Source organism: Oncorhynchus gorbuscha, linkage group LG16 (genome assembly GCF_021184085.1).
Source record: "Oncorhynchus gorbuscha isolate QuinsamMale2020 ecotype Even-year linkage group LG16, OgorEven_v1.0, whole genome shotgun sequence".
In the NCBI taxonomy this organism is placed as follows: Eukaryota; Metazoa; Chordata; class Actinopteri; order Salmoniformes; family Salmonidae; genus Oncorhynchus; species Oncorhynchus gorbuscha.
Genome location: NC_060188.1, coordinates 91,217,727 through 91,243,929, shown reverse-complemented (window position 1 = coordinate 91,243,929; position 26,203 = coordinate 91,217,727). Strand labels below are relative to the sequence as shown.

Sequence of the window (26,203 nt, the reverse complement as noted above, 5' to 3'; positions counted from 1 at the left end):
GGCTTTCCTAAATGACTGAGTATATTGGTTCCCGACTTCCCTGAAAAGTTGCATATCGCGGGGGCTATTCGATGCTAATGCAGTATGCCACAGGATGTTTTTGTGCTGGTCAAGGGCTGTCAAGTCTGGGGTGAACCAAGGGCTATATCTGTTCTTAGTTCTACATTTTTTGAACGGGGCATGCTAATTTAAGATGGAGAGGAAATCACTTTTGAAGAGCAACCAGGCATCCTCTACTGACGGGATGAGGTCAATATCCTTCCAGGATACCCATGCCAGGTCGATGACAAAGGCCTGACAAAGTGTTGAGGGAGCGTTTGACAGTGATGAGGGGTCGTTTGACTGCGGACCCAGTATGCACGCAGGCAATGAGGCAGTGATCGCTGAGATCCTGGTTGAACACAGCAGAGTTGTATTTAGAGGGCAGGTTGGTCAGGATGATATCTAAGAGGGTGCCTATGGTTACGGATTTAGGGTTTTACCTGGTAAGTTCCTTGATGATTTGTGTGAGATTGAGGGCATCTATTTTAGATTGTAGGACGGCCGGGGTGTTAAGCATGTCCCAGTTTAGGTCACCTAACAGTACGAACTCTGAAGTCTCACATGGTGTCCAGGGCACAACTGGGAGCTGAGGGTGGCCGGTAGCAGGCGGCAACAGTGAGAGACTTATTTCTGGAGAGATTAACAACTGGGGGCCGAGGGGGGACTATAACAAGCGGCAAAGGTGAGCGACTTGTTTCCGGAAAGGTTGGTTTTTAAAAGTCAAAGCTCAAATTGTTTGGGCACAGACCTGGATAGTATGACAGAATTCTGCAGGCTATCTCTGCAGTAGATTGCAACTCCGCCCCCTTTGGCAGTTCTATCTTGTCGGGAAATGTTATAGTTAGGATTTTTGGTGGCCTTCCTAAACCAGGATTCAGACACGGCTAGGACATCCGGGTTGGTGGAGTGTGCTAAAGCAGTGAATAAAACAAACTTAGGGAGGAGACTTCTGATGTTAACATGCATGAAACCAATGCTTTTACGGTTACAGAAGTCAACAAATGAGAGCGCCTGGGGAATGGGAGCGATGCTGGGGGCTGCAAGGCCTGGATTAACCTCTACATCCCCAGAGGAACAGAGGAGGAGTAGGATAAGGGTACTACGACTAAAGGCTATAAGATCTGGTCGTTTAGTGCGTTCGGAACAGAGAGTAAAAGGAGCAGGTTTCTGTGCGTGGAAGAATAGATTCAAGGCATAATGTACAGACAAGGGTAGGTTGTGAGCACAGTGGAGGTCAGCCTAGGCATTGAGTGATGATGGGAGAGGTTTGGTCTCTAGAGGCACCATTTAAGCCAGGTGCGGTCGCCGCATGTGTGTGGGCATATTGAGCAGGGCTGGAGGCTCTACAGTGAAATAAGACAAAAATGACTAACCAAAACAGCAATAGACAAGCCATATTGACATTAGGGAGAGGCATGTGTAGCTGAGTGATCCCACTCTTATCAAGAGAACATCCCTGGTCATCCCCACTGCCTCTGATCTGGAGGACTCACTAAACAGAGAACATCCCTGGTCATCTCTACTGCATCTGATCTAGAGGACTCACTAAACAGAGAACATCCCTGGTCATCCCTACTGCCTCTGATCTAGAGGACTCACTAAACAGAGAACATCCCTGGTCATCCCTACTGCCTCTGATCTAGAGGACTCACTAAACAGAGAACATCCCTGGTCATCCCTACTGCCTCTGATCTGGAGGACTCACTAAACAGAGAACATCCCTGGTCATCCCTACTGCCTCTGATCTGGAGGACTCACTAAACAGAGAGCATCCCTGGTCATCCCTACTGCCTCTGATCTGGAGGACTCACTAAACAGAGAACATCCCTGGTCATCCCTACTGTCTCTGATCTGGAGGACTCACTAAACAGAGAACATCCCTGGTCATCCCTACTGCCTCTGATCTGGAGGACTCACTAAACAGAGAACATCCCTGGTCATCCCTACTGCCTCTGATCTGGAGGACTCACTAAACAGAGAACATCCTGGTCATCCCTACTGCCTCTGATCTGGAGGACTCACTAAACACATGCTTTGTTTGTAAATGATTGTGTCAGTGTTGGAGCGTGCCCCCCTGTCTATCTGTTTAACCAAAAAATTTAAGAAGAAAATGGTGCCGTCTGGTTTGCTTAATATAAGGAATTTGAATTGATTTTTACTTTTGATGCTTAAGTTGATTTTAGCAATTACAAAGACTTGATACTTAAGTATATTTAAAACCAAATACTTTTAGACTTTACTCAAGTAGTATTTTACTGGGTGAATTGCATCATTTTCTATTAAGGTGTCTCTACTTTTACTCAAGTATGACAATTAGGAACATTTTACACCACTGTGTATCAGTGAACAGTATAACTTAGATTCAGATGAAGGTACAGATTCAATCGTTTTACGTTTTATTTATGTAAATTAGGATTTTATGCTTTTATTGTTGTGCTGATGGTTCTGCTGTTCCACCAATTCACCATACATAAATCAAGGCCTCGATTTAATCAGCAAAAGCGACAACCGGACACCCCCATAGCTGATGCATTGGCCATGTAGGAGGTGAAGACATACCGTCCTACTCGCGTTAGAAGTTTAGAACGAGAAAGTGTAGGTTCTATAGAAATAATGACGCTAAAATTGAAAAATCCTTCAATTAAATAACGAGGGTTTCTATCATCGTAATGGAGTTGTAGATTACATCTCACATTCCAGTGTTAGAACTTGTAAACAAGGATAAACGACGCTAAAGCGCGTCTGGGTAAAAAGTTAAAAAGTAACCATTCAAGGCAGTTTCGGTGATATAATGTTTACAGACTAAAAGTATGTGGGTTTTAGGAGAATCATAAAACATATTTTGGACTTTGAGATTTCAAAATTGACATTGTGTCAAATGTACCTCCTGATGAATCAGCCCATTATTTCATTCAACTCAAGACATGGATGTGAGAAAATGGTACACTGACACGCTCTTTCCATGACAGACTCAATATTAGGGTTCCTAATGTGTTGTTTACTCCGTGTATAAACACCAACAACTATGCCATCAACCAATGTTTTATTTAACTAGGCAGTTAAGAACAAATTCTTATTTACAATGACGGCCTACCGGGGAACAGTCGGTTAACTGGGATTTTTTATCTTGTCGGTTAAACTCTTTTGCACACCAGTATCTCTACCTGCACATGACCATCTGATCATTTATCACTCTAGTGTTAATCTGCTAAATTGTAATTATTCACCTACCTCCTCATGCCTTTTGCACACAATGTATATACACAATGTATATACAATTTACAACTTTTTTTAATACGGTGTTATTGACTTGTTTATTGTTTACTCCATGTGTAACTCAGTGTTGCTGTCTGTTCACACTGCTGTGCTTTATCTTGGCCAGGTCACAGTTGTAAATGAGAACTTGTTCTCAACTAGCCTACCTCGTTAAATAAAGGTGAAATAAAATAAAACTGGGATTTTTTTACCTTGTCACCTCGGGGATTCGAGCTAGCAAATTTTTTATTACTGGCCCAACATTCTTAACCACAAGGCTTCCTGCTGCTCCGGGGCAAAATGTTCACGTCAATTTGATCAGATCATGAAATCTATAAGAAATGTGGTGTAAATATTCGAATATATGTCACGGACTACTTTCCTTTATTTAAATATTCCGCCCCACTTTATGAACTACAATTTATTTAGGCTTTTTAGGGAATTCATAAAGACTATTTTTGACCTTTATTTAATCAGCGAGTCACCGTTGAGACCGGTGTCTTTTTTACGAGGGAGCCTTGCATATATAATTTCATAAAATAAAAATAAAAAATCGAATGCAATATAAATCTAACAATACATATTGAACAGACAAACATTAATATACACAAAACACAGACAACTAAAATGAACACATTCTTCATTGTACAATTCCTCTGTCTCTATTCGAAATGTAGTTTGGAGATGTGGAGCAAGACAACTAAAGGCTGACTTACCAAACTCTCTAGACTCCAAATGAGTCTCTAGAGTTAACCGGCCCTGTGAATGAGTTTGTTAACTTGTCATTTTAAATCTTACCAGTGATGTTAGGTAAGTCGGAAGCTTGTGGAGCAGGGCTTTGTAAACAAAAAGAGTGTAATGATGTGATCTACAGTGCCTACAGAAGGTATTCATACACCTTGACTTTTTGCACATTTTGTTGTGTTACAAAGTGGAATTAAAATGGATTAAATTGTGTTTTTTTTGTTGTCAACGATCTACACAAAATTCTCTTTAATGTCAAAGTGGATGAAAAATGATAACATCTGTAAAAAGAAATGATAGAAAATAAAACATGAATATATCTTGATGTATCTTCATGTTAGGACCATCTTTTGCAGCTGTGATGACGTCTTTCTGAGTCAGTCGCTTAGATCTTGTCACACCTGAGTTGTGCAACATTTGCCCATTATTGTTTTCAGAATTCTTCAAACTCTGTCAGATTGGTTGTTGATCATTGCTAGGCAACCATTTTCAGGTCTTGCCACAGACTTTCAAGCAGATTTAAGTCAAAACTGTAACTCGGCCACTCAGGAACATTCACTGTCTTCTTGGTAAGCAACTCCAGTGTAGATTTGGCCTTGTGTTTTAGGTTATTGTCCTGCTGAAAGGTGAATTTGTCTCCCACTGTCTGGTGGAAAGCAGACTGGACCATGATTTCCTCTAGGATTTTGCCTGTGCTTTGCTCCATTCCGTTTAGTTTTTATCCTGAAAAACTACACAATCCTTAACGAATACAAGCATAACCATAACATGATGCAGCCACCACTATGCTTTAAAAAATGAATAGTGGCACTCAGTGATGTGTTGGATTTGCTCCAAACATAACACTTTGTATTCAGGACATAAAGTTAATTTCTTTGCTTCATTGCAGTTTTACTTTCGTGCGTATTCTGGAATATTTGTTATTCTGTACATGCTTCCTTCTTTTCACTCTGTCAGTTAGGTTAGTATTGTGGAGTAACTACAATGTTGTTGATCCATCCTCAGTGTTCTCCTATCACAACCATAAAACTCTGTAACTGTTTTAAAGTCACCATTGGCCTCATGATGAAATCCCTGCGCAGTTTCCTTCCTGTCCGGAAACTTTGTTAGGAAGGACACCTGTATATTTGAGTGACTGGGTTTATTGATACACAAACCAAAGTGTAATTCATAACTTCACCATGTTCAAAAGGATATTTAATGACTGCTTTTTTTATTCTGAGGCATTGGAAAACCTCCCTGGTCTTTGTGGTTGAATCTGTGTTTGAAATTCACTGCTCGACTGAGGGACCTTACAGATAATTGTATGTGTGGGGTACAGAGACGAGGTAATCATAAACAAATAGTGTTAAATACTATTATTGCATATAGAGTGAGTCTGCAAATTATTATGTGACTTGTTAAAGCACATGTTTACTCCTGAACTTATTTAGGCTTTCCATAACCAAGGGGTTGAATACTTATTCACTCAAGACATTTCAGATTTTCATTTTTAATTCATTTGTAAAAATGTCTAAAAACATAATTCCACTTTGACATTATGGGGTATTGTGTATAGGCCAGTAATAAAACAAAGTATATCAATTCCATTTTAAATTCACACCAAAATGTGGAAAATGTCAATGGGCGTTAATACTTTCTGAAGGCAATGTAGATTACATTTACAACAGATTGACCAATAACGTTTCTATAAATAGTGAAAAGAACAGGTCCTAGTGTCGACCCCTGCGGAGCACCTTTGTGTACTTAAAGAAATGTGGACTTAACCCCACCAACAGTAGGCCACTTTTGGTGATGGTTTGGCATCACAGCCCAGGTCAAGTGTTTGTCATCCCTGGTTTACTGCCCCTCAATCTTTGGACCTTGGGCTGGTTATTAAAAGAAGAGAAACTGAGCCAGGATGCTCAAAGCTGTGTTGAGTTACAGCAGGTACATACCCATTTCTAGAGAACGTTGAGAAGACTACTTCTTTAGGATGTATTAGACCCTGAGAACTAAACCAAGACTACATATCGATCGGCTGGATAAAACACACAGCATGCTGCTACTGCTTTTCACCCTCTGTGGTCTGCTCAGTTGTGGTAAGTACAATCATTATTTATATCCAAAATTATCTTTCTGTAGAACCTAATATCAAGTTCATATTGCTATAATTGACATGGAATGCTTACACTGACCTATGTATTTATTTGAACAGTGAAGCTAAAACCTTACATTTGGCTCTATGCTCCAGCATTTTGGATTTGAGATCAAATGTTTCATGAGTCAACAGTACAGAATGTCACCTTTTATTTGAGGGTATTTTCCTAAGAATCTGTTTTTACCGTTTAGAAATGAAAAGCACTTCATGTTTTGAGTCCCTTTCATTTGAAGGTGGCAAAAGTATTTGGACAGATTCACTTATATGTGCTTTAAAGAAATCAAAAGTGTAAGATTTTGTCCTATTTTCCAAGCACGCAATGATTACATCAAGCTTGTGACTCAAACTTGTTGGATGTATTTGCTGTTTGTTTTTGTATGTGTTTCAGATTATTTTGTGCCCAATAGAAATTAATGGTAAATAAAGTATTGTGTCATTTTGGAGTCACTTTTATTGTAAATAAGAATATAATATGTTTCTTATCACTTCTACATTCATGTGGATGCTACCATGATTACGGATAATCCTGAATGAATTGTGTGTAATGATGAGTGAGAAAGTTACACAGGTATAAATATCATGCCACCCCAAAAATACTTACCTCCCCTGTTATTGTAATGGTGACAGATTAGCATGTCTTGTGGGTATGATATAAAATGCTAACCTCCCATGTTATTGTAATGGTGAGAGGTTAGCAGGTCTTGGAGGTATGATATAAAATGCTAACCTCCCCTGTTATTGTAATGGTGAGAGGTTAGCAGGTCTTGTGGGTATGATATAAAATGCTAACCTCCCCTGTTATTGTAATGGTGAGAGGTTAGCAGGTCTTGGAGGTATGATATAAAATGCTAACCTCCCCTGTTATTGTAATGGTGAGAGGTTAGCAGGTCTTGTGGGTATGATATAAAATGCTAACCTCCCCTGTTATTGTAATGGTGAGAGGTTAGCAGGTCTTGGAGGTATGATATAAAATGCTAACCTCCCTGTTATTGTAATGGTGAGAGGTTAGAGGTCTTGGATATGAATAAAATGCTAACCTCCCTGTTATTGTAATGGTGAGAGGTTAGCAGGTCTTGGAGGTATGATATAAAATGCTAACCTCCCTGTTATTGTAATGGTGAGAGGTTAGCACATCTTGTGGGTATGATATAAAATGCTAACCTCCCCTGTTATTGTAATGGTGAGAGGTTAGCAGGTCTTGGAGGTATGATATAAAATGCTAACCTCCCCTGTTATTGTAATGGTGAGAGGTTAGCAGGTCTTGGAGGTATGATATAAAATGCTAACCTCCCCTGTTATTGTAATGGTGAGAGGTTAGCAGGTCTTGTGGGTATGATATAAAATGCTAACCTCCCCTGTTATTGTAATGGTGAGAGGTTAGCAGGTCTTGGAGGTATGATATAAAATGCTAACCTCCCCTGTTATTGTAATGGTGAGAGGTTAGCAGGTCTTGTGGGTATGATATAAAATGCTAACCTCCCTGTTATTGTAATGGTGAGAGGTTAGCAGGTCTTGGAGGTATGATATAAAATGCTAACCTCCCCTGTTATTGTAATGGTGAGAGGTTAGCAGGTCTTGTGGGTATGATATAAAATGCTAACCTCCCCTGTTATTGTAATGGTGAGAGGTTAGCAGGTCTTGGAGGTATGATATAAAATGCTAACCTCCCCTGTTATTGTAATGGTGAGAGGTTAGCAGGTCTTGGAGGTATGATATAAAATGCTAACCTCCCCTGTTATTGTAATGGTGAGAGGTTAGCAGGTCTTGGAGGTATGATATAAAATGCTAACCTCCCCTGTTATTGTAATGGTGAGAGGTTAGCAGGTCTTGGAGGTATGATATAAAATGCTAACCTCCCCTGTTATTGTAATGGTGAGAGGTTAGCAGGTCTTGGAGGTATGATATAAAATGCTAACCTCCCTGTTATTGTAATGGTGAGAGGTTAGCATGTCTTGGAGGTATGATATAAAATGCTAACCTCCCCTGTTATTGTAATGGTGAGAGGTTAGCAGGTCTTGGAGGTATGATATAAAATGCTAACCTCCCCTGTTATTGTAATGGTGAGAGGTTAGCACGTCTTGGAGGTATGATATAAAATGCTAACCTCCCCTGTTATTGTATTGGTGAGAGGTTAGCACGTCTTGGAGGTATGATATAAAATGCTAACCTCCCCTGTTATTGTAATGGTGAGAGGTTAGCAGGTCTTGGAGGTATGATATAAAATGCTAACCTCCCCTGTTATTGTAATGGTGAGAGGTTAGCAGGTCTTGGAGGTATGATATAAAATGCTAACCTCCCCTGTTATTGTAATGGTGAGAGGTTAGCAGGTCTTGTGGGTATGATATAAAATGCTAACCTCCCCTGTTATTGTAATGGTGAGAGGTTAGCACATCTTGTGGGTATGATATAAAATGCTAACCTCCCCTGTTATTGTAATGGTGAGAGATTAGCAGGTCTTGTGGGTATGATATAAAATGCTAACCTCCCCTGTTATTGTAATGGTGAGAGGTTAGCAGGTCTTGTGGGTATGATATAAAATGCTAACCTCCCCTGTTATTGTAATGGTGAGAGGTTAGCAGGTCTTGTGGGTACGATCTTCGTGCCTCCGTTACTTTCTCACTCATCATTTATACATTCAGGATTATCCGTAATCATGGTAGCATCCACATTAACGTTAAAGTTATTGATGGAAGGAGGGCACGATGCCCTTTCAACCTTGGCACGAAGAGGTTGTGGAATGTTTCCTCATCTAACCCAATAGAAATAAGGATACAAATAACAACACTAGGAATAGCCATGAAAAGTTAGGATCAGTTATACTGGACTGAAGTAATTTATTTTTTCTTGTTGTTGTGTAATTAAGCAATAATGTACAAGGTCGTGCCTAAGAACAGCCCTTAGCTGTGGTATATTGGCCATATACCACAAACCCCTGAGGTTCCTTATTGCTATTATAAACTGGTTACCAACTTAATTAGAGCAGGAAAAATAAATATTTTGTCATACCTGTACATTATTGCTTAATTACACAACAAGAAGAAAAAATAAATGGGGCGGCAGGGTAGCCTAGTGGTTAGAGCATTGGACTAGTAACTGAAAGGTTGCAAGTTCAAATCCCTGAGCTGACAAGGTACAAAATCTGGCATTCTGCCCCTGAACAGGCCATCATTGAAAATAAGAATTTGTTCTTAACTGACTTGCCTAGTTAAATAAAGGTAAAAAATAAAAATAAAATAATAATAATGTGGTCTGATATACCACGGCTATCAGCCAATCAACATTCAGGGACCGAACCACCCAGTTTATAATGTTCCATACATCTTATTGTATTGGCTTTGTTATTTTCCCATAAATGAACTATGATCAGTTAGACCTGCAGCTAAACACTCCTGTGATTGTTGTGTTGTCAGCCTTCAGTCAGTGTGAGGAGGGATGGAGGGCCTATGAGGACAAGTGTTACTACTTCTCTACCAGCACAAAGTCCTGGGATGATGCCCGCACAGACTGTGTGGGACGGGGGAGCCATCTGATGAGCATCCTGGACATTCCTGAGAGGGTGAGCTTCTGGGTTTGAGATGTGTCCTACAGTCGTCTAGTTCACAACTACTGTATATGACTCTGTGTACTGTGACCTCTGCTCTCTCCTGGTAGACATGGGTACGGACTCAGGTTGGTACAGAGATTTTCTGGATCGGTCTGAATGACATTGCTGCTGAGGGAGTTTGGGAGTGGACTGACGGGAGCACCTTCCTCCCCTTCTTAGCGTACGTAGCCACACTATGATCCTCAATGATCTGACACTATATTAAAACACATTAGAAAATTATGGTTCCATGAAATGAACCATTTTGGTTGGAGGGTAATCAAGTGATGTTAATCATTGACTTGTATCAAGCACAGTAACACTCTACAGTAGCCTTTGTTGTGTGAAGGTTGTTGGTGATTGGTTGACGGGCACCATACTTCCCAGGATGGTTGGGTATCAAAGCCATCATTTCACCACATGATTATTAATATTCACCTCTGATTTTCTCATGTGCACTCTACACAGATACTGGAAACCAGGGAATCCTGACAACTGGGAGGACAACGAGGATTGTGGCGAGGTGGTCGGGGGAGAGCAAGGACGATGGAATGATGACGTCTGCACTAGCCGGCGGAAGTATATATGCAAGCGCCCCAACCGTAGGTTTAACTGGCCAATCAACATGTGCCGTTGCCTGTTGTCTACAATAATGCTTATGGGACCTAAGAAGGTGAATGATATGCGTAACACATTTCACTCCTTTCCTCAGCTAATCCTCCAACAATGTGCGACACAGCCAACGGATGGAGCCAGTATGGATCCAACTGCTACAAACTAAAGACAGACACCAGGAAGAGCTGGTTGGGAGCCAGACACGACTGTGTTAGAGATGGGGCAGACCTGGTGTCCATCGCATCACCGGAAGAGGAGCAGTACATCACAGGACGACTGGACGATTCCTTCTTTGACATTTGGCTTGGCTACACCACTCTGGTAATCAAAACATACAGTATATGACCCATCCAAAAGCTATCAGACCCAGCGCCAATATCAATATAGTCAGTACAATCCAGGATTAATTAATAAAAGAAAATATAATCCTTTGACAGATATCATTTCAATGTACATTACCCACTGGACACACACTGGTTGAATCAATGTTGTTTCAACATCATTTGTCAAGGGACTGTGACGTTCACCTACTCTGCGTCTCGCAAATATTTGTTATGTTTCTATGTGGACTTTTCAACGTATACATAGTCCTGATGATTATGTTGAAATGAGATCAATTTAACAACCTGTTCGTCAGGTTAAGTCAATGTATTTAAGTTTAAGGTTTACCCTAATCAATTGATTACGAAGCTGTTTGAAATGAAATGAGAAGAGTAATGGTTCATTTCTTTTTTTTCCCCCAAATAAAATGTATTATCCACGTTGATCCCTCTTCACAATACAAAGACAGATTCAGTTGAAACAACATTGATCCAACCAGTGCGTGCTAGCTACATGTATTCTAAAACTTACCCCTTGTTATAATGAGTTCTCATTTTTGTTTTGTTTTTTTCACAGAAATGCACAACAATATCATGTCAGGTTGAAATTGACAGCACTCAGTTCAGCTGGTCTGATGCTTCTCCTGGGACCTACACCAACTGGGGAACTGATCCTGTGCAGCCAGATCTCAGGTAGGACAGGACACGTGGGTGGGGTGACAGATCTATATAATCAACTGTATCACAGTGATTGTGCAGGGTTTATTCTTGCTTCGTAGTCAAAATATGTTCTCTCCGACAGTGAAAAGCAGAACGGGATTTGTGTGGCAGTGATCAAGGAGGCAGGACAGGACTTTGGGAAGTGGAAGTCCCATATATGCCGCTATGAGCGTCCTTACATGTGCAAAAGAGCACTCAACAGTAAGCTCAGATCTTCAGAAAACATTACTAGATAAATAACCACGTGAATTATGTGGTATTAGCTCAAATGACTCTTGATTCAACTTGATCTTGATTCAACTTAATACATTGCCAATGTATTAAGTTGAATTATGTGCCAATTATTATATGGTTTGATATGGTCCTATTTAATTCTCTCAAGGCAATTCAATACAAAGCAACAATGTAGATACAAGTGGTCACTGCTTGGCGGCAGAAAGGCACTAACTTCGAAGGTCTACTGAGGCTCCTGAGTGAAAACATGGGCCTTTTTCTAAATTAAATCTGCTCAATACAAAACTAAAAAGGGAATAAATATATATTTATATACAAAGCTAAAAGACCGAATTTCAATATCCATCCTCCGTGAAGACAATCTGTTCCTGTTTTCATTGTGTATTTCTGAGTCTTGCCATTTTACGTCGCCATAGAAACGGCCCCCTCTCAACGCTGATTGATCGCGGTTATGTGCAATGAAAGCCAATGATCTGTATGTGAAAAATGACGAAGGTAATCAAGTTGATTTTGATTTGTCCAATCACCGGAAACACCTCCAAATGGTACCACCTCACAACACCAAATATGGAAGAGATACTGCCAAGAGCAGCGCAGTCTAAACTAGCAACGATCACAGCAAATTCATGTTCTTATTTCATCAACACTGTCAAGTGCACGCATAATAGCTAAGGTGACAATATTGTAGAGAACAATCTAATGATTCATTCTATGTAATTTATAATAGTACAGGGCAAAGAAAACAACGTTTTGACATTGATTTCGTAGCACCCTCTTGAATGGCCCGTTTTTTTCTACATTGTACAGCAGTGAGTGAATGCTCCATACCAGTGGTCACCAACCTTTTTTGAGTTAAGATCACTTTGAATCAAAATGCAGTTATTTTAAAACATTGCTTAAAAAAACGTATGCTGCTCTATACTGTTACATGAGCATACATTTAAATCATTTGCTTTTTTATTTTTATTTTACTGTGCTGATGGTGCCTGCATCTGAGGATCAGTCTCAGCGGAGGGAGAGAGCAGCAGACTGAGGGTCAGTCTCAGCAGAGGGAGAGAGCAGCAGACTGAGGGTCAGTCTCAGCAGAGGGAGAGAGCAGCAGACTGAGGGTCAGTCTCAGCAGAGGGAGAGAGCAGCAGACTGAGGGTCAGTCTCAGCAGAGGGAGAGAGCAGCAGACTGAGGGTCAGTCTCAGCAGAGGGAGAGAGCAGCAGACTGAGGATCAGTCTCAGCAGAGGGAGAGAGCAGCAGACTGAGGGTCAGTCTCAGCAGAGGGAGAGAGCAGCAGACTGAGGGTCAGTCTCAGCAGAGGGAGAGAGCAGCAGACTGAGGGTCAGTCTCAGCAGAGGGAGAGAGCAGCAGACTGAGGGTCAGTCTCAGCAGAGGGAGAGAGCAGCAGACCGAGGGTCAGTCTCAGCGGAGGGAGAGAATAGCAGACCGAGGGTCAGTCTCAGCGGAGGGAGAGAGTAGCAGACTGAGGGTCAGTCTCAGCGGAGAGAGAGAGAGCAGACTGAGGGTCAGTCTCAGCAGAGGGAGAGAGCAGCAGACTGAGGGTCAGTCTCAGCAGAGGGAGAGAGCAGCAGACTGAGGGTCAGTCTCAGCAGAGGGAGAGAGCAGCAGACCGAGGGTCAGTCTCAGCGGAGGGAGAGAGCAGCAGACTGAGGGTCAGTCTCAGCAGAGGGAGAGAGCAGCAGACTGAGGGCCAGTCTCAGCAGAGGGAGAGAGCAGCAGACCGAGGGTCAGTCTCAGCGGAGGGAGAAAGTAGCAGACTGATGGTCAGTCTCAGCGGAGAGAGAGAACAGCAGACTGAGGGTCAGTCTCAGCGGAGAGAGAGAGCAGCAGACTGAGGGTCAGTCTCAGCAGAGGGAGAGAGCAGCAGACCGAGGGTCAGTCTCAGCGGAGGGAGAGAGTAGCAGACTGATGGTCAGTCTCAGCGGAGGGAGAGTGCAGCAGACTGAGGGTCAGTCTCAGCGGAGGGAGAGAGTAGCAGACTGATGGTCAGTCTCAGCGGAGAGAGAGAGCAGCAGACTGAGGGTCAGTCTCAGCGGAGGGAGAGAGTAGCAGACTGATGGTCAGTCTCAGCGGAGAGAGAGAGCAGCAGACTGAGGGTCAGTCTCAGCGGAGAGAGAGAGTAGCAGACTGAGGGTCAGTCTCAGCGGAGGGAGAGAGCAGCAGACTGAGGGTCAGTCTCAGCGGAGGGAGAGAGCAGCAGACTGAGGGTCAGTCTCAGCGGAGAGAGAGAGTAGCAGACTGAGGGTCAGTCTCAGCGGAGGGAGAGAGCAGCAGACTGAGGGTCAGTCTCAGCAGAGGGAGAGAGCAGCAGACTGAGGGTCAGTCTCAGCAGAGGGAGAGAGCAGCAGACTGAGGGCCAGTCTCAGCAGAGGGAGAGAGCAGCAGACCGAGGGTCAGTCTCAGCGGAGGGAGAAAGTAGCAGACTGATGGTCAGTCTCAGCGGAGAGAGAGAACAGCAGACTGAGGGTCAGTCTCAGCGGAGAGAGAGAGCAGCAGACTGAGGGTCAGTCTCAGCAGAGGGAGAGAGCAGCAGACCGAGGGTCAGTCTCAGCGGAGGGAGAGAGTAGCAGACTGATGGTCAGTCTCAGCGGAGGGAGAGTGCAGCAGACTGAGGGTCAGTCTCAGCGGAGGGAGAGAGTAGCAGACTGATGGTCAGTCTCAGCGGAGAGAGAGAGCAGCAGACTGAGGGTCAGTCTCAGCGGAGGGAGAGAGTAGCAGACTGATGGTCAGTCTCAGCGGAGAGAGAGAGCAGCAGACTGAGGGTCAGTCTCAGCGGAGAGAGAGAGTAGCAGACTGAGGGTCAGTCTCAGCGGAGGGAGAGAGCAGCAGACTGAGGGTCAGTCTCAGCGGAGGGAGAGAGCAGCAGACTGAGGGTCAGTCTCAGCGGAGAGAGAGAGTAGCAGACTGAGGGTCAGTCTCAGCGGAGGGAGAGAGCAGCAGACTGAGAGTCAGTCTCAGCGGAGGGAGAGAGCAGCAGACTGAGGGTCAGTCTCAGCAGAGGGAGAGAGCAGCAGACTGAGGGTCCGCCTCTCATCATCCCTCTTTTCTACCTTCCCTCCACTGACACCTTCCAGATGATAGCGAAACCTGAGTCGCACCACATTAATGCACAAATTCTTGTTGTCACTCCTATGAACAGAGAAAGTGAAATATTCCTCGATATTAAAAAATACCTAAGCCACTAATAAAAACAACAACGAAAGCCTATAGATACACTTTCCTACTGATTCATTACTGCTGCACTGCTTGTTGTACATTACTGCAGACGCTGCCATCTGAGCTATCCGTTTGGCCAGCGGTAGACCTATAGTGGACTTGATTTGCTTTCTGGGCCCGCCCGGATAGGCAGAGTTTGTACCAGTCGAGAGCGATCGACCGGTTGGTGACCACTGCTCTGTACTGTGTTCTATTTTCCTCTGAAAAGCAATTTGCCCTCCCGGTTGGATCAGCTTCAGTGGGAACTGTTACTGGGTGGTCAGCAACACGCTGTTCCTGACCAGTTGGCATGAGGCTCAACAGAAGTGTTCAAGTGAGGGGGCTAACCTGGTGACAATTAAGACGTAAGAAACAACACATGATTTACTGAACATAATGATTGATAAGAAAATGAAAGCATTTTCTAATTCGTATCACTTGTTGTGTTAAGTCAAGAGGAGCAATACTTCATCAACACTCATCTTCCAGACCTTAATCAAGGGGAAGTGCCCGATGTCTGGATTGGTGTTGCAGGTATATCAGACGTACAGATTTAACCCCTAGCTTTATTTGGCCAATATCTTATGAGCTTTTCAGTGTGATCTGTGGCACTTGACCGATTTAGCATTGACAAGCACTGCTGGTTGCATCATGTAAAGAGAGACTGCAGAATATGTACTAAAAACTCAAATGTTAAATCAATGAAAAGGCCAAGTGTACAATTTCCTGATTTGTGATGTCACTAGATGAGGACCAGGATGGTACATTCAGATGGGTGGACAAAACAGATATTACGTTCTCCAATTGGAAATCTAGCTTTCCCAAGAACACAGTAAACCTCTGGGACTGTGGTCAAATCTACACCGGTAAGGGCATGTTGTCTGTACTACACTTATCACTTAATCAATCAACAAACTCTCTGGATCATAGACGAAGAAAGGTACAGAACTTTGTTTTATTGTTTTTGTCTTACAGGAGATTTCTCTGGAAAATGGGAAACAACCAATTGCTTCAAAAACCTGGGATACATTTGTAAAATGGTGGGGGGTCAAAATGTTAAGCCGACCTCTGTTCCAGGTTAGTGGAACAACTGTGGCTGACAACTGGAAGACCTTTGTTTTGTATTCCTATAAATCATGTCAATGCAAACTAATACGTTCTTTATTCTATCGATATATTGCTTGACATATAAAATCATACTTTACATTGTGTTGGTGTAGATTCTCATTGTGATGCTGGGTATCTTCTCTATGGAGACTACTGCTATCACTTTGAGACTGAAATGGTGAAAAATTGGCCAGATGCAGAGAGTTACTGTGCCAGTCAAAGAGGCCACCTGGCAAGTTTTCATACTCAAGAGGAACTGAGCTTCATAACTAGTGAGTAAATGTAAAAATAAAAAAAAAAAAAAAAAAACATCTATATTTTGTACAAATAACAGGTAGTATTTTATTTTCTTAAAAATATTCTATTCCATTGGAAATGTTATTTTGCAGCTCATATGCCTGCACCATCCTGGGTTGGTCTTAGTGACAGTAGGACAGAAGGAGTGTGGGTCTGGTCGGATGGGACTCCATCCGTGAGTGACAAATATGCCATTGATTAAAAGTTTGTGGGACATTTTTTTTGAATGGTATACACATTTGAGAGAGTCTAGCTTAAATGAACATTCAGTTTGGCTTCACTCTCTCTTCCAGGACTTTCTACCATGGGCGCCCAACCAGCCTGATAACTGGCAGGGCAATGAGGATTGTTCCAATATTAGGGGATTCAACCACCATGAAGCAGGGCTACTCAACGATGAGTTCTGTACCTCCACATTGGAATTTGTCTGCAGAAAAGGTCTGATTTGTCCTTTCACCATTTCCCATTGTTGAATGTTCTTTGTAAAACATGTACATAAAGTGCAATCAGAAAGTATTCAGACTCCATCACATTTTCCACTCTTTGTTTCTTTACAGCCGTTTTCTAAAATTGATCAAATTAGTTTTTTTCCCTCATCAATCTATACACCATACCCCTCACAAAGCAAAAACAGATTTTTAGACATTTTTGCGAATGTATTAAATATTAAAAATTAAATATCACATTTACATGTATTACAAATATTCAAACCAGCCGTATTCTAATAACTCAGTACTTTGTTGAAGCACCTTTGGCAGCGATTACATCTTTGAGTCTTCTTGGGTGTGATGCTACAAGCGTTGCACACCTGTGTTTGGGGAGTTTCACCCATTCTTCTCTGCAGATCCTCTCAAGCTCTTTCAGGTTGGATGGGAAGCGAAGCTACTCCTGTGTTTTCTTGATTGTGTGCTTAGGGTTTTTGTCCTGTTGCAAGGTGAACCTTTGCCCTGTATTTTGCTCCGTTCATCTTTGCCTCAATCCTGACTAGTCTCCCAGTTCATTCTGCTGAAAAACATCCCCGCAGCATGATGCTGCCACCTCCATGCTTCACCGTAGGGATGGTGCCAGGTTTTCTCCAGACGTGACACTTGGCATTCAGGCAAAATTGTTCAATCTTAGTTTCATCACACCAGAGAATCTTGTTTCTCATGGTCTGAGAATCTTTAGGGGCCTATTGGCAAACTCCAAGCAGGCTGTCATTTGCCTTTAACTGAGGATCTGCTGCCGTCTGGCCACTCTACCATAAAGGCCTGATTTGGTGGAGTGCTGCAGAGATGGTTGTCCTTCTGGAAGGTTCTCTCATCTCCACAGAGTAATTCTAGAGTTCTGTCAGAGTGACCATCAGGTTCTTGGTCACCTTCCTGACCAAGGCTCTTCTCTCCCGATTGCTCAGTTTGGCCGGACGGTCAGCTCTCGGAAGAGTCTTGGTGGTTCCAAACTTCCTCCATGTAACAATGATGGAGGCCAATGTGTTCTTGGGGACCTTCAATGCTGCATAAATGTTTTGGTGCCCTTCCCCAGTAGCTTGCTGAGTTTTTTTTTTTATGTAATCAATTTTAGGTCTGTAACGTAACAAAATTTGGAAAAAGTCAAGGGGTCTGAATACTTTCCGAAGTTACTGTATATTGGCTCACTAATCAAAAGTAAATGCCTGTTGACCACAGAATGTTCATCACTCAACTGCCTTTCTAATCCTTAGCAAAAGGTCAAGGACCCCCACTCATACCTCCCACATCGGGGCCAGGTAAAAGTAGCAGCTTCTCTCCTAAGTTTACCATTCTTTGCAACCCCAAAACCTCTCGCTTGCAATTTCCAACAAGAAATCAGTTTGACCGTTGGCCATTTTAACCACACACAATTATATTTGTGCAGTTCAAATGCAAAACAAACAGGTTTCTTTTTTTCCAGAGTGTGTTGTAAGCCCTACCCTATTCCAAAAGATATCATCCGATTCTTTTCCTGCAGATTGGAATGAGAAGTGTGGCTCTTGGATGTCAGACCCGTTTAATGACTACTGCTACCTGTTTAACTACCTGTCCATGAGAAAATGGGCTGATGCGCGTGCTGACTGTGTAAACCAGAAAGGGGACCTTCTCAGCATCACCGAGCCCTTTGAGCAAGCCTTCATTCAATGTACAAATGTTTTTTTAAATATATATATATATATATTTTTAAATTGGACCTTTATTTAACTAGGCAAGTCAGTTAAGAACAAGTTCTTATTTTCAATGACGGTCTAGGAACAGTGGGTTAACTGGTTAAGTGCTATTAAGCTTCTCCGTAAAAAAGAAAGAAAAAATACTACAACAATGTAATTTATTCACAATGGGAATTCAAATGAATAGTACTCTGATGTGTTGTGTTCATGAACAGCTAAGGTCCAGCTGATTCCTACGGGCGTCTCCGTGTGGATGGGAGGACATGACTCCATTACAGAGGGGGGTTGGGAGTGGACTGATGGCTCTCCTTTCAGATACATCCACTGGAATGCAGGTAATAGTCCTGATGCTTTCAGATACATCAAATCAATTAAAATTGTATTTATCACATGCGCCCAAATTACAGTGGAATGCTTATTCACAATCACTTAACCAACAATGCAGTTTTAAGAAAATAGAGTTAAATAGAGTTACTGGGGGTACCAGGTAGTAACATGGCTATATACAGGGGGTACCAGGTAGTAACATGGCTATATACAGGGGGTACCAGGTAGTAACATGGCTATATACAGGGGTACCAGGTAGTAACATGGCTATATACAGGGGGTACCAGGTAGTAACATGGCTATATACAGGGGGTACCAGGTAGTAACATGGCTATATACAGGGGTACCAGGTAGTAACATGGCTATATACAGGGGGTACCAGGTAGTAACATGGCTATATACAGGGGGTACCAGGTAGTAACATGGCTATATACAGGGGGTACCAGGGGGGGTACCAGGTAGTAACATGGCTATATACAGGGGCTATATACAGTACCAGGTAGTAACATGGCTATATACAGGGGGTACCAGGTAGTAACATGGCTATATACAGGGGTACCAGGTAGTAACATGGCTATATACAGGGGGTACCAGGTAGTAACATGGCTATATACAGGGGTACCAGGTAGTAACATGGCTATATACAGGGGGTACCAGGTAGTAACATGGCTATATACAGGGGTACCAGGTAGTAACATGGCTATATACAGGGGGTACCAGGTAGTAACATGGCTATATACAGGGGGTACCAGGTAGTAACATGGGGGTAGTAACATGGCTATATACAGGTACCAGGTAGTAACATGGCTATATACAGGGGTACCAGGTAGTAACATGGCTATATACAGGGGTACCAGGTAGTAACATGGCTATATACAGGGGTACCAGGTAGTAACATGGCTATATACAGGGGTACCAGGTAGTAACATGGCTATATACAGGGGTACCAGGTAGTAAGATGGCTATATACAGGGGGTACCAGGTAGTAACATGGCTATATACAGGGGGTACCAGGTAGTAACATGGCTATATACAGGGGTACCAGGTAGTAACATGGCTATATACAGGGGTACCAGGTAGTAACATGGCTATATACAGGGGGTACCAGGTAGTAACATGGCTATATACAGGGGGTACCAGGTAGTAACATGGCTATATACAGGGGTACCAGGTAGTAACATGGCTATATACAGGGGGTACCAGGTAGTAACATGGCTATATACAGGGGTACCAGGTATTAATGGCTATATACAGGGGTATGGCTATATACAGGGGTACCAGGTAGTAACATGGCTATATACAGGGGTACCAGGTAGTAACATGGCTATATACAGGGGGTACCAGGTAGTAACATGGCTATATACAGGGGGTACCAGGTAGTAACATGGCTATATACAGGGGGTACCAGGTAGTAACATGGCTATATACAGGGGGTACCAGGTAGTAACATGGCTATATACAGGGGGTACCAGGTAGTAACATGGCTATATACAGGGGGTACCAGGTACATGGCTATATACAGGGGGTACCAGGGGCTATATACAGGGGGTACCAGGTAGTAACATGGCTATATACAGGGGGTACCAGGTAGTAACATGGCTATATACAGGGGTACCAGGTAGTAACATGGCTATATACAGGGGTACCAGTAGTAACATGGCTATATACAGGGGTACCAGGTAGTAACATGGCTATATACAGGGGGTACCAGGTAGTAACATGGCTATATACAGGGGGTACCAGGTAGTAACATGGCTATATACAGGGGGTACCAGGTATTCCCATGGCTATATACAGGGGGTACCAGTACAGAGTCAATGTGCAGAGGTACCAGGTAGTAACATGGCTATATACAGGGGGTACCAGTACAGAGTCAATGGGCAGAGGTACCAGGTAGTAACATGGCTATATACAGGGGGTACCAGGTATTCACATGTCTATATACAGGGGGTACCAGGTATTCACATGGCTATATACAGGGGGTACCAGGTAGTAACATGGCTATATACAGGGGGTACCAGTACAGAGTCAATGACCGGGGGTACCAGGTATTCACATGGCTATATACAGGGGGTACCAGGTATTAACATGGCTATATACAGGGAGTACCAGGTAGTAACATGGCTATATACAGGGAGTACCAGTACAGAGTCAATGACCGGGGGTACCAGGTATTCACATGGCTATATACAGGGGGTACCAGGTATTCACATGGCTATATACAGGGGGTACCAGGTAGTAACATGGCTATATACAGGGGGTACCAGGTAGTAACATGGCTATATACAGGGGGTACCAGGTAGTAACATGGCTATATACAGGGGGTACCAGGTAGTTGAGATAATTGAGGTAATACATGTAGGTAGGGGTAAAGTGTACATGTAGGTAGGGGTAAAGTGTACATGTAGGTAGGGGTAAAGTGTACATGCAGATAGGGGTAAAGTGTACATGTAGGTAGGGGTAAAGTGTACATGTAGGTAGGGGTAAAGTGTACATGTAGATAGGGGTAAAGTGTACATGTAGGTAGGGGTAAAGTGTACATGCAGATAGGGGTAAAGTGTACATGTAGGTAGGGGTAAAGTGTACATGTAGGTAGGGGTAAAGTGTACATGTAGATAGGGGTAAAGTGTACATGTAGGTAGGGGTAAAGTGTACATGTAGGTAGGGGTAAAGTGTACATGTAGATAGGGGTAAAGTGTACATGTAGATAGGGGTAAAGTGTACATGTAGGTAGGGGTAAAGTGTACATGTAGATAGGGGTAAAGTGTACATGTAGATAGGGGTAAAGTGTACATGTAGGTAGGGGTAAAGTGTACATGTAGATAGGGGTAAAGTGTACATGTAGGTAGGGGTAAAGTGTACATGTAGGTAGGGGTAAAGTGTACATGTAGATACGGGTAAAGTGTACATGTAGGTAGGGGTAAAGTGTACATGTAGGTAGGGGTAAAGTGTACATGTAGATAGGGGTAAAGTGTACATGTAGATAGGGGTAAAGTGTACATGTAGGTAGGGGTAAAGTGTACATGCAGATAGGGGTAAAGTGTACATGTAGATAGGGGTAAAGTGTACATGTAGGTAGGGGTAAAGTGTACATGTAGATAGGGGTAAAGTGTACATGTAGATAGGGGTAAAGTGTACATGTAGATAGGGGTAAAGTGTACATGTAGGTAGGGGTAAAGTGTACATGTAGATAGGGGTAAAGTGTACATGTAGATAGGGGTAAAGTGTACATGTAGATAGGGGTAAAGTGTACATGTAGGTAGGGGTAAAGTGTACATGTAGGTAGGGGTAAAGTGTACATGTAGATAGGGGTAAAGTGTACATGCAGATAGGGGTAAAGTGTACATGTAGGTAGGGGTAAAGTGTACATGTAGGTAGGGGTAAAGTGTACATGTAGATAGGGGTAAAGTGTACATGTAGATAGGGGTAAAGTGTACATGTAGATAGGGGTAAAGTGTACATGTAGGTAGGGGTAAAGTGTACATGTAGATAGGGGTAAAGTGTACATGTAGATAGGGGTAAAGTGTACATGTAGGTAGGGGTAAAGTGTACATGTAGATAGGGGTAAAGTGTACATGTAGGTAGGGGTAAAGTGTACATGTAGATAGGGGTAAAGTGTACATGTAGGTAGGGGTAAAGTGTACATGTAGGTAGGGGTAAAGTGTACATGTAGATAGGGGTAAAGTGTACATGTAGGTAGGGGTAAAGTGTACATGTAGGTAGGGGTAAAGTGTACATGTAGATAGGGGTAAAGTGTACATGTAGGTAGGGGTAAAGTGTACATGCAGGTAGGGGTAAAGTGTACATGTAGGTAGGGGTAAAGCAAATATTCCCGGCTAGCCGCGTGATTAGCTGTTCAGCAGTCTTATGACTTATCCACTGGAACGTGGGTAATGCTTATTTCTTTGTATATTTTTGTTGCATGTATTTTAGAGGGGGGACTCCCCCGAGTTGCGAGGTGGTACAAATACCAAGCATCACATTTCTCTACCTCCTCTTTGCCTCACTCAGGCAACCCAGACAACTATGGAGGAGAGGATTGCCTTTCCATGCTTATCAACACCGGCTACTGGAACGATGACAACTGTGATTACAATAGAGGATACATATGCAAGCGCAGAGGTAACCTGGTCCTGTACAGATGGTTGTGTTTTTGAACCTTTTCAAATGTTATTTTTAAACCCTACTTCCATGGTTTCTTTCAGGAAACACACCAGTTTCTCCTCCACCCCACGATGGTAAGATAAAGTAACCCTGCTCTTATAGATAAATCATTTATTTTGAACCTTTATTTAACTAGGCAAGTCAGTTAAGAACAAGTTCTTATTTTCAATGACAGCCTACGGGGAAACACTGGGTTAACTACCTTGTTCAGGGGGCAGAACGACAGATTTTTACTTTGTCAGCTCAGGGATTCAATCTTGCAACCTTTACGGTTACTAGTCCAACGCTCTAACCACTAGGCTACCTGCTGGTTACTAGTCCAATGCTCTAACCACTAGGCTACCTGCTGGTTACTAGTCCAACGCTCTAACCACTAGGCTACCTGCTGGTTACTAGTCCAACGCTCTAACCACTAGGCTACCTGCTGGTTACTAGTCCAACGCTCTAACCACTAGGCTACCTGCTGGTTACTAGTCCAACGCTCTAACCACTAGGCTACCTGCTGGTTACTAGTCCAATGCTCTAACCACTAGGCTGCCTGCTGGTTACTAGTCCAACGCTCTAACCACTAGGCTACCTGCTGGTTACTAGTCCAATGCTCTAACCACTAGGCTACCTGCTGGTTACTAGTCCAACGCTCTAACCACTAGGCTACCTGCTGGTTACTAGTCCAACGCTCTAACCACTAGGCTACCTGCTGGTTACTAGTCCAACGCTCTAACCACTAGGCTACCTGCTGGTTACTAGTCCAACGCTCTAACCACTAGGCTACCTGCCGCACCAATAAACTTGGTGAGTAGTGTTTGACCTGTAGTAGAGTTAGATAAACCACGTGGTCCATCAGAACAGCCACATTATTCAATGGTAGTTTTAAACTATTAACCTTCTTCACAGTAATCTCAGATGCCTCTACTGTTAGAAAGTGAGTTAAAAAGCTCTCTACCTGGGATTGTCAAGGCTGGCATAAACTGTGGACTATTAATGCCCATGTTTACTATTGCCTTTTTAAAATCAGATTTAAGAGTCTGGAGACTCCTTTTTCAATGTCTTTGAACCCTGTTGACTGTGTTTGTATCGGTAGGGTTTGAAACTGCTTACATCTGTGAGGACTCCAGTGCTGTCCTCCACTGTGATACTAACAGTGTCATCAACATCCAGTCAGCTTTCTTTGGCCGCAAGAGTGACAAGATCTGCCCCCACCAGGAAGGAGCTTCAGGTACAGAACAAATGGCTTTTACCTCTGAAACTCAAATAGGTTATAGCTATAAGAGCAACTAACTCCTAATGGCATATTATTTATGTGTTAGGCTTAATACAGTGTTTCAGACAGCCATGTTACTAACGCATTGGTTATCCCTATCAGGAACATGCACTGTAGATGGCATCCTGCCTTTGGTACGAAAGGCGTGTGACAACCGACCCTTCTGCTTCTTGTATGCCTATACTGAAACTGACCCCTGCCCTTCAATCTCCAAATACCTGGAAGTGGTGTACAGCTGTGAGCAAAATGGTAGGTGACCAGACCCAACCCCCACCACATCCAACCCCCACCAGACCCAACCAGACCCTAACCAGACCCAACCCCCACCAGACTCAACCAGGCCCTAACCAGACCCAACCCCAACCCCCACCACATCCAACCCCCACCAGACCCAACCAGACCCTAACCAGACCCAACCCCCACCAGACTCAACCAGACCCTAACCAGACCCAACCCCCACCAGACCCAACCAGACCCTAATCAGACCCAACCCCCACCACATCCAACCCCCACCAGACTCAACCCCAACCAGACCCAACCCCTACCAGACCCAACCCTAACCAAACTCAACCCCAACCAAACTCAACCCCAACCAGACCCAACCCCCACCAGACCCAAACCCAACCCCCACCAGACCCAACCCCCACCAGACCCAATCCCCACCAGACCCAACCCCCACCAGACCCAACCCTAACCAGACCCAACCCCAAACAGACCCAACCCCAACCAGACCCAACCCCCACCAGACCCCCACCAGACCCCAACCAGACACAACCCCAGCCAGACCCAACCCCAACCCTAACCAGACCCAACCCCCACCGGACCCAACCCTAACCAGACCCCAACCAGACCCAAGCCTAACCAGACCCAACCCCAACCAGACCCAACCCCCACCAGACCCAACCCCAACCCTAACCAGACCCAACCCCAACCAGACCCAAGCCTAACCAGACCCAACCCCAACCAGACCCCAACCAGACACAACCCCAACTAGAATCAACCCCAACCAGACCCAACCCCAACCAGACCCAACCCTAACCAGACCCAACCCCAACCAGACCCAACCCCCACCAGACCCAACCCTAACCAGACCCAACCCCAACCAGACCCAACCCCCACCAAACCCAACCCTAACCAGACCCAACCCCAACCAGACCCAACCCCAACCAGACCCAACCCTAACCAGACCCAACCCCAACCAGACCCAACCCCCACCAGACCCAACCCCAACCAGACCCAACCCCAAACAGACCCAACCCCCACCAGACCCAATCCCCACCAGACCCAACCCCAACCCCAACCAGACCCAACCAGACCCAACCCTAACCAGACCCAACCCCAACCAGACCCAACCCCCACCAGACCCAACCCTAACCAGACCCAACCCCAACCAGACCCAACCCCAAACAGACACAACCCCAACCAGACCCAACCAGACCCAACCCCAACCAGACCCAACCCTAACCAGACACAACCCCAACCAGACCCAACCCCCACCAGACCCAACCCCCACCAGACCCAACCCCCACCAGACCCAACCCCCACCAGACCCAACCCCAACCAGATCCAACCCCCACCAACCCCCCCCACCAGACCCAACCCCCACCAGACCCAACCCCCACCAGACCCAACCCCAAACAGACCCAAGACCCCCCCCACCAGACCCAATCCCCACCAGACCCAACCCCAACCCCCAGCCAGACCCAACCCTAACCAGACCCAACCCCAACCAGACCCAAACAGGCCCAACCCCAACCAGACCCAACCCTAACCAGACCCAATCCCCACCAGACCGAACTGCCCCAAAAAACTGAAACCATGAATCACTGTTACATTATTTTACTGCACTTATTTACATGATGTGCCTCTTGTGGTCGTGTTTTGATCTTTCAGTGTGTCTGAGGGGACTTGGTGTGGAGGATGGTAACGTCACTGACTCCATGCTGTCCGCCTCGTCCTCACAGAGTTCACACGGTCCGAACGGAGCTCGTCTGAATGGTGGCTCCTGCTGGATGCCATCAAGTCCCTGT

General features: G+C 44.1%; 1 protein-coding gene across 1 annotated transcript in view; it reads left to right on the top strand.

Annotated features, from left to right (window-relative positions):
* Positions 1-5,932: 5,932 nt before the first annotated feature.
* LOC124000366 (macrophage mannose receptor 1) overlaps positions 5,933-26,203 on the top strand; it is a 35,009-nt gene continuing 14,738 nt past the window's right edge. The window contains exons 1-22 of the mRNA XM_046306677.1: positions 5,933-6,122; positions 9,592-9,737; positions 9,833-9,945; positions 10,233-10,366; positions 10,477-10,700; positions 11,277-11,392; positions 11,502-11,620; positions 15,089-15,224; positions 15,311-15,393; positions 15,606-15,725; positions 15,835-15,936; positions 16,080-16,238; positions 16,356-16,438; positions 16,557-16,701; positions 17,963-18,007; positions 18,229-18,396; positions 18,637-18,756; positions 22,760-22,870; positions 22,954-22,986; positions 23,994-24,128; positions 24,276-24,422; positions 26,067-26,201. Coding sequence (XP_046162633.1) covers positions 6,080-6,122; positions 9,592-9,737; positions 9,833-9,945; positions 10,233-10,366; positions 10,477-10,700; positions 11,277-11,392; positions 11,502-11,620; positions 15,089-15,224; positions 15,311-15,393; positions 15,606-15,725; positions 15,835-15,936; positions 16,080-16,238; positions 16,356-16,438; positions 16,557-16,701; positions 17,963-18,007; positions 18,229-18,396; positions 18,637-18,756; positions 22,760-22,870; positions 22,954-22,986; positions 23,994-24,128; positions 24,276-24,422; positions 26,067-26,201 — 2,617 coding nt within the window. The 5' untranslated portion in view covers positions 5,933-6,079. The remainder of the gene's footprint in view (positions 6,123-9,591; positions 9,738-9,832; positions 9,946-10,232; positions 10,367-10,476; positions 10,701-11,276; positions 11,393-11,501; positions 11,621-15,088; positions 15,225-15,310; positions 15,394-15,605; positions 15,726-15,834; positions 15,937-16,079; positions 16,239-16,355; positions 16,439-16,556; positions 16,702-17,962; positions 18,008-18,228; positions 18,397-18,636; positions 18,757-22,759; positions 22,871-22,953; positions 22,987-23,993; positions 24,129-24,275; positions 24,423-26,066; positions 26,202-26,203) is intronic.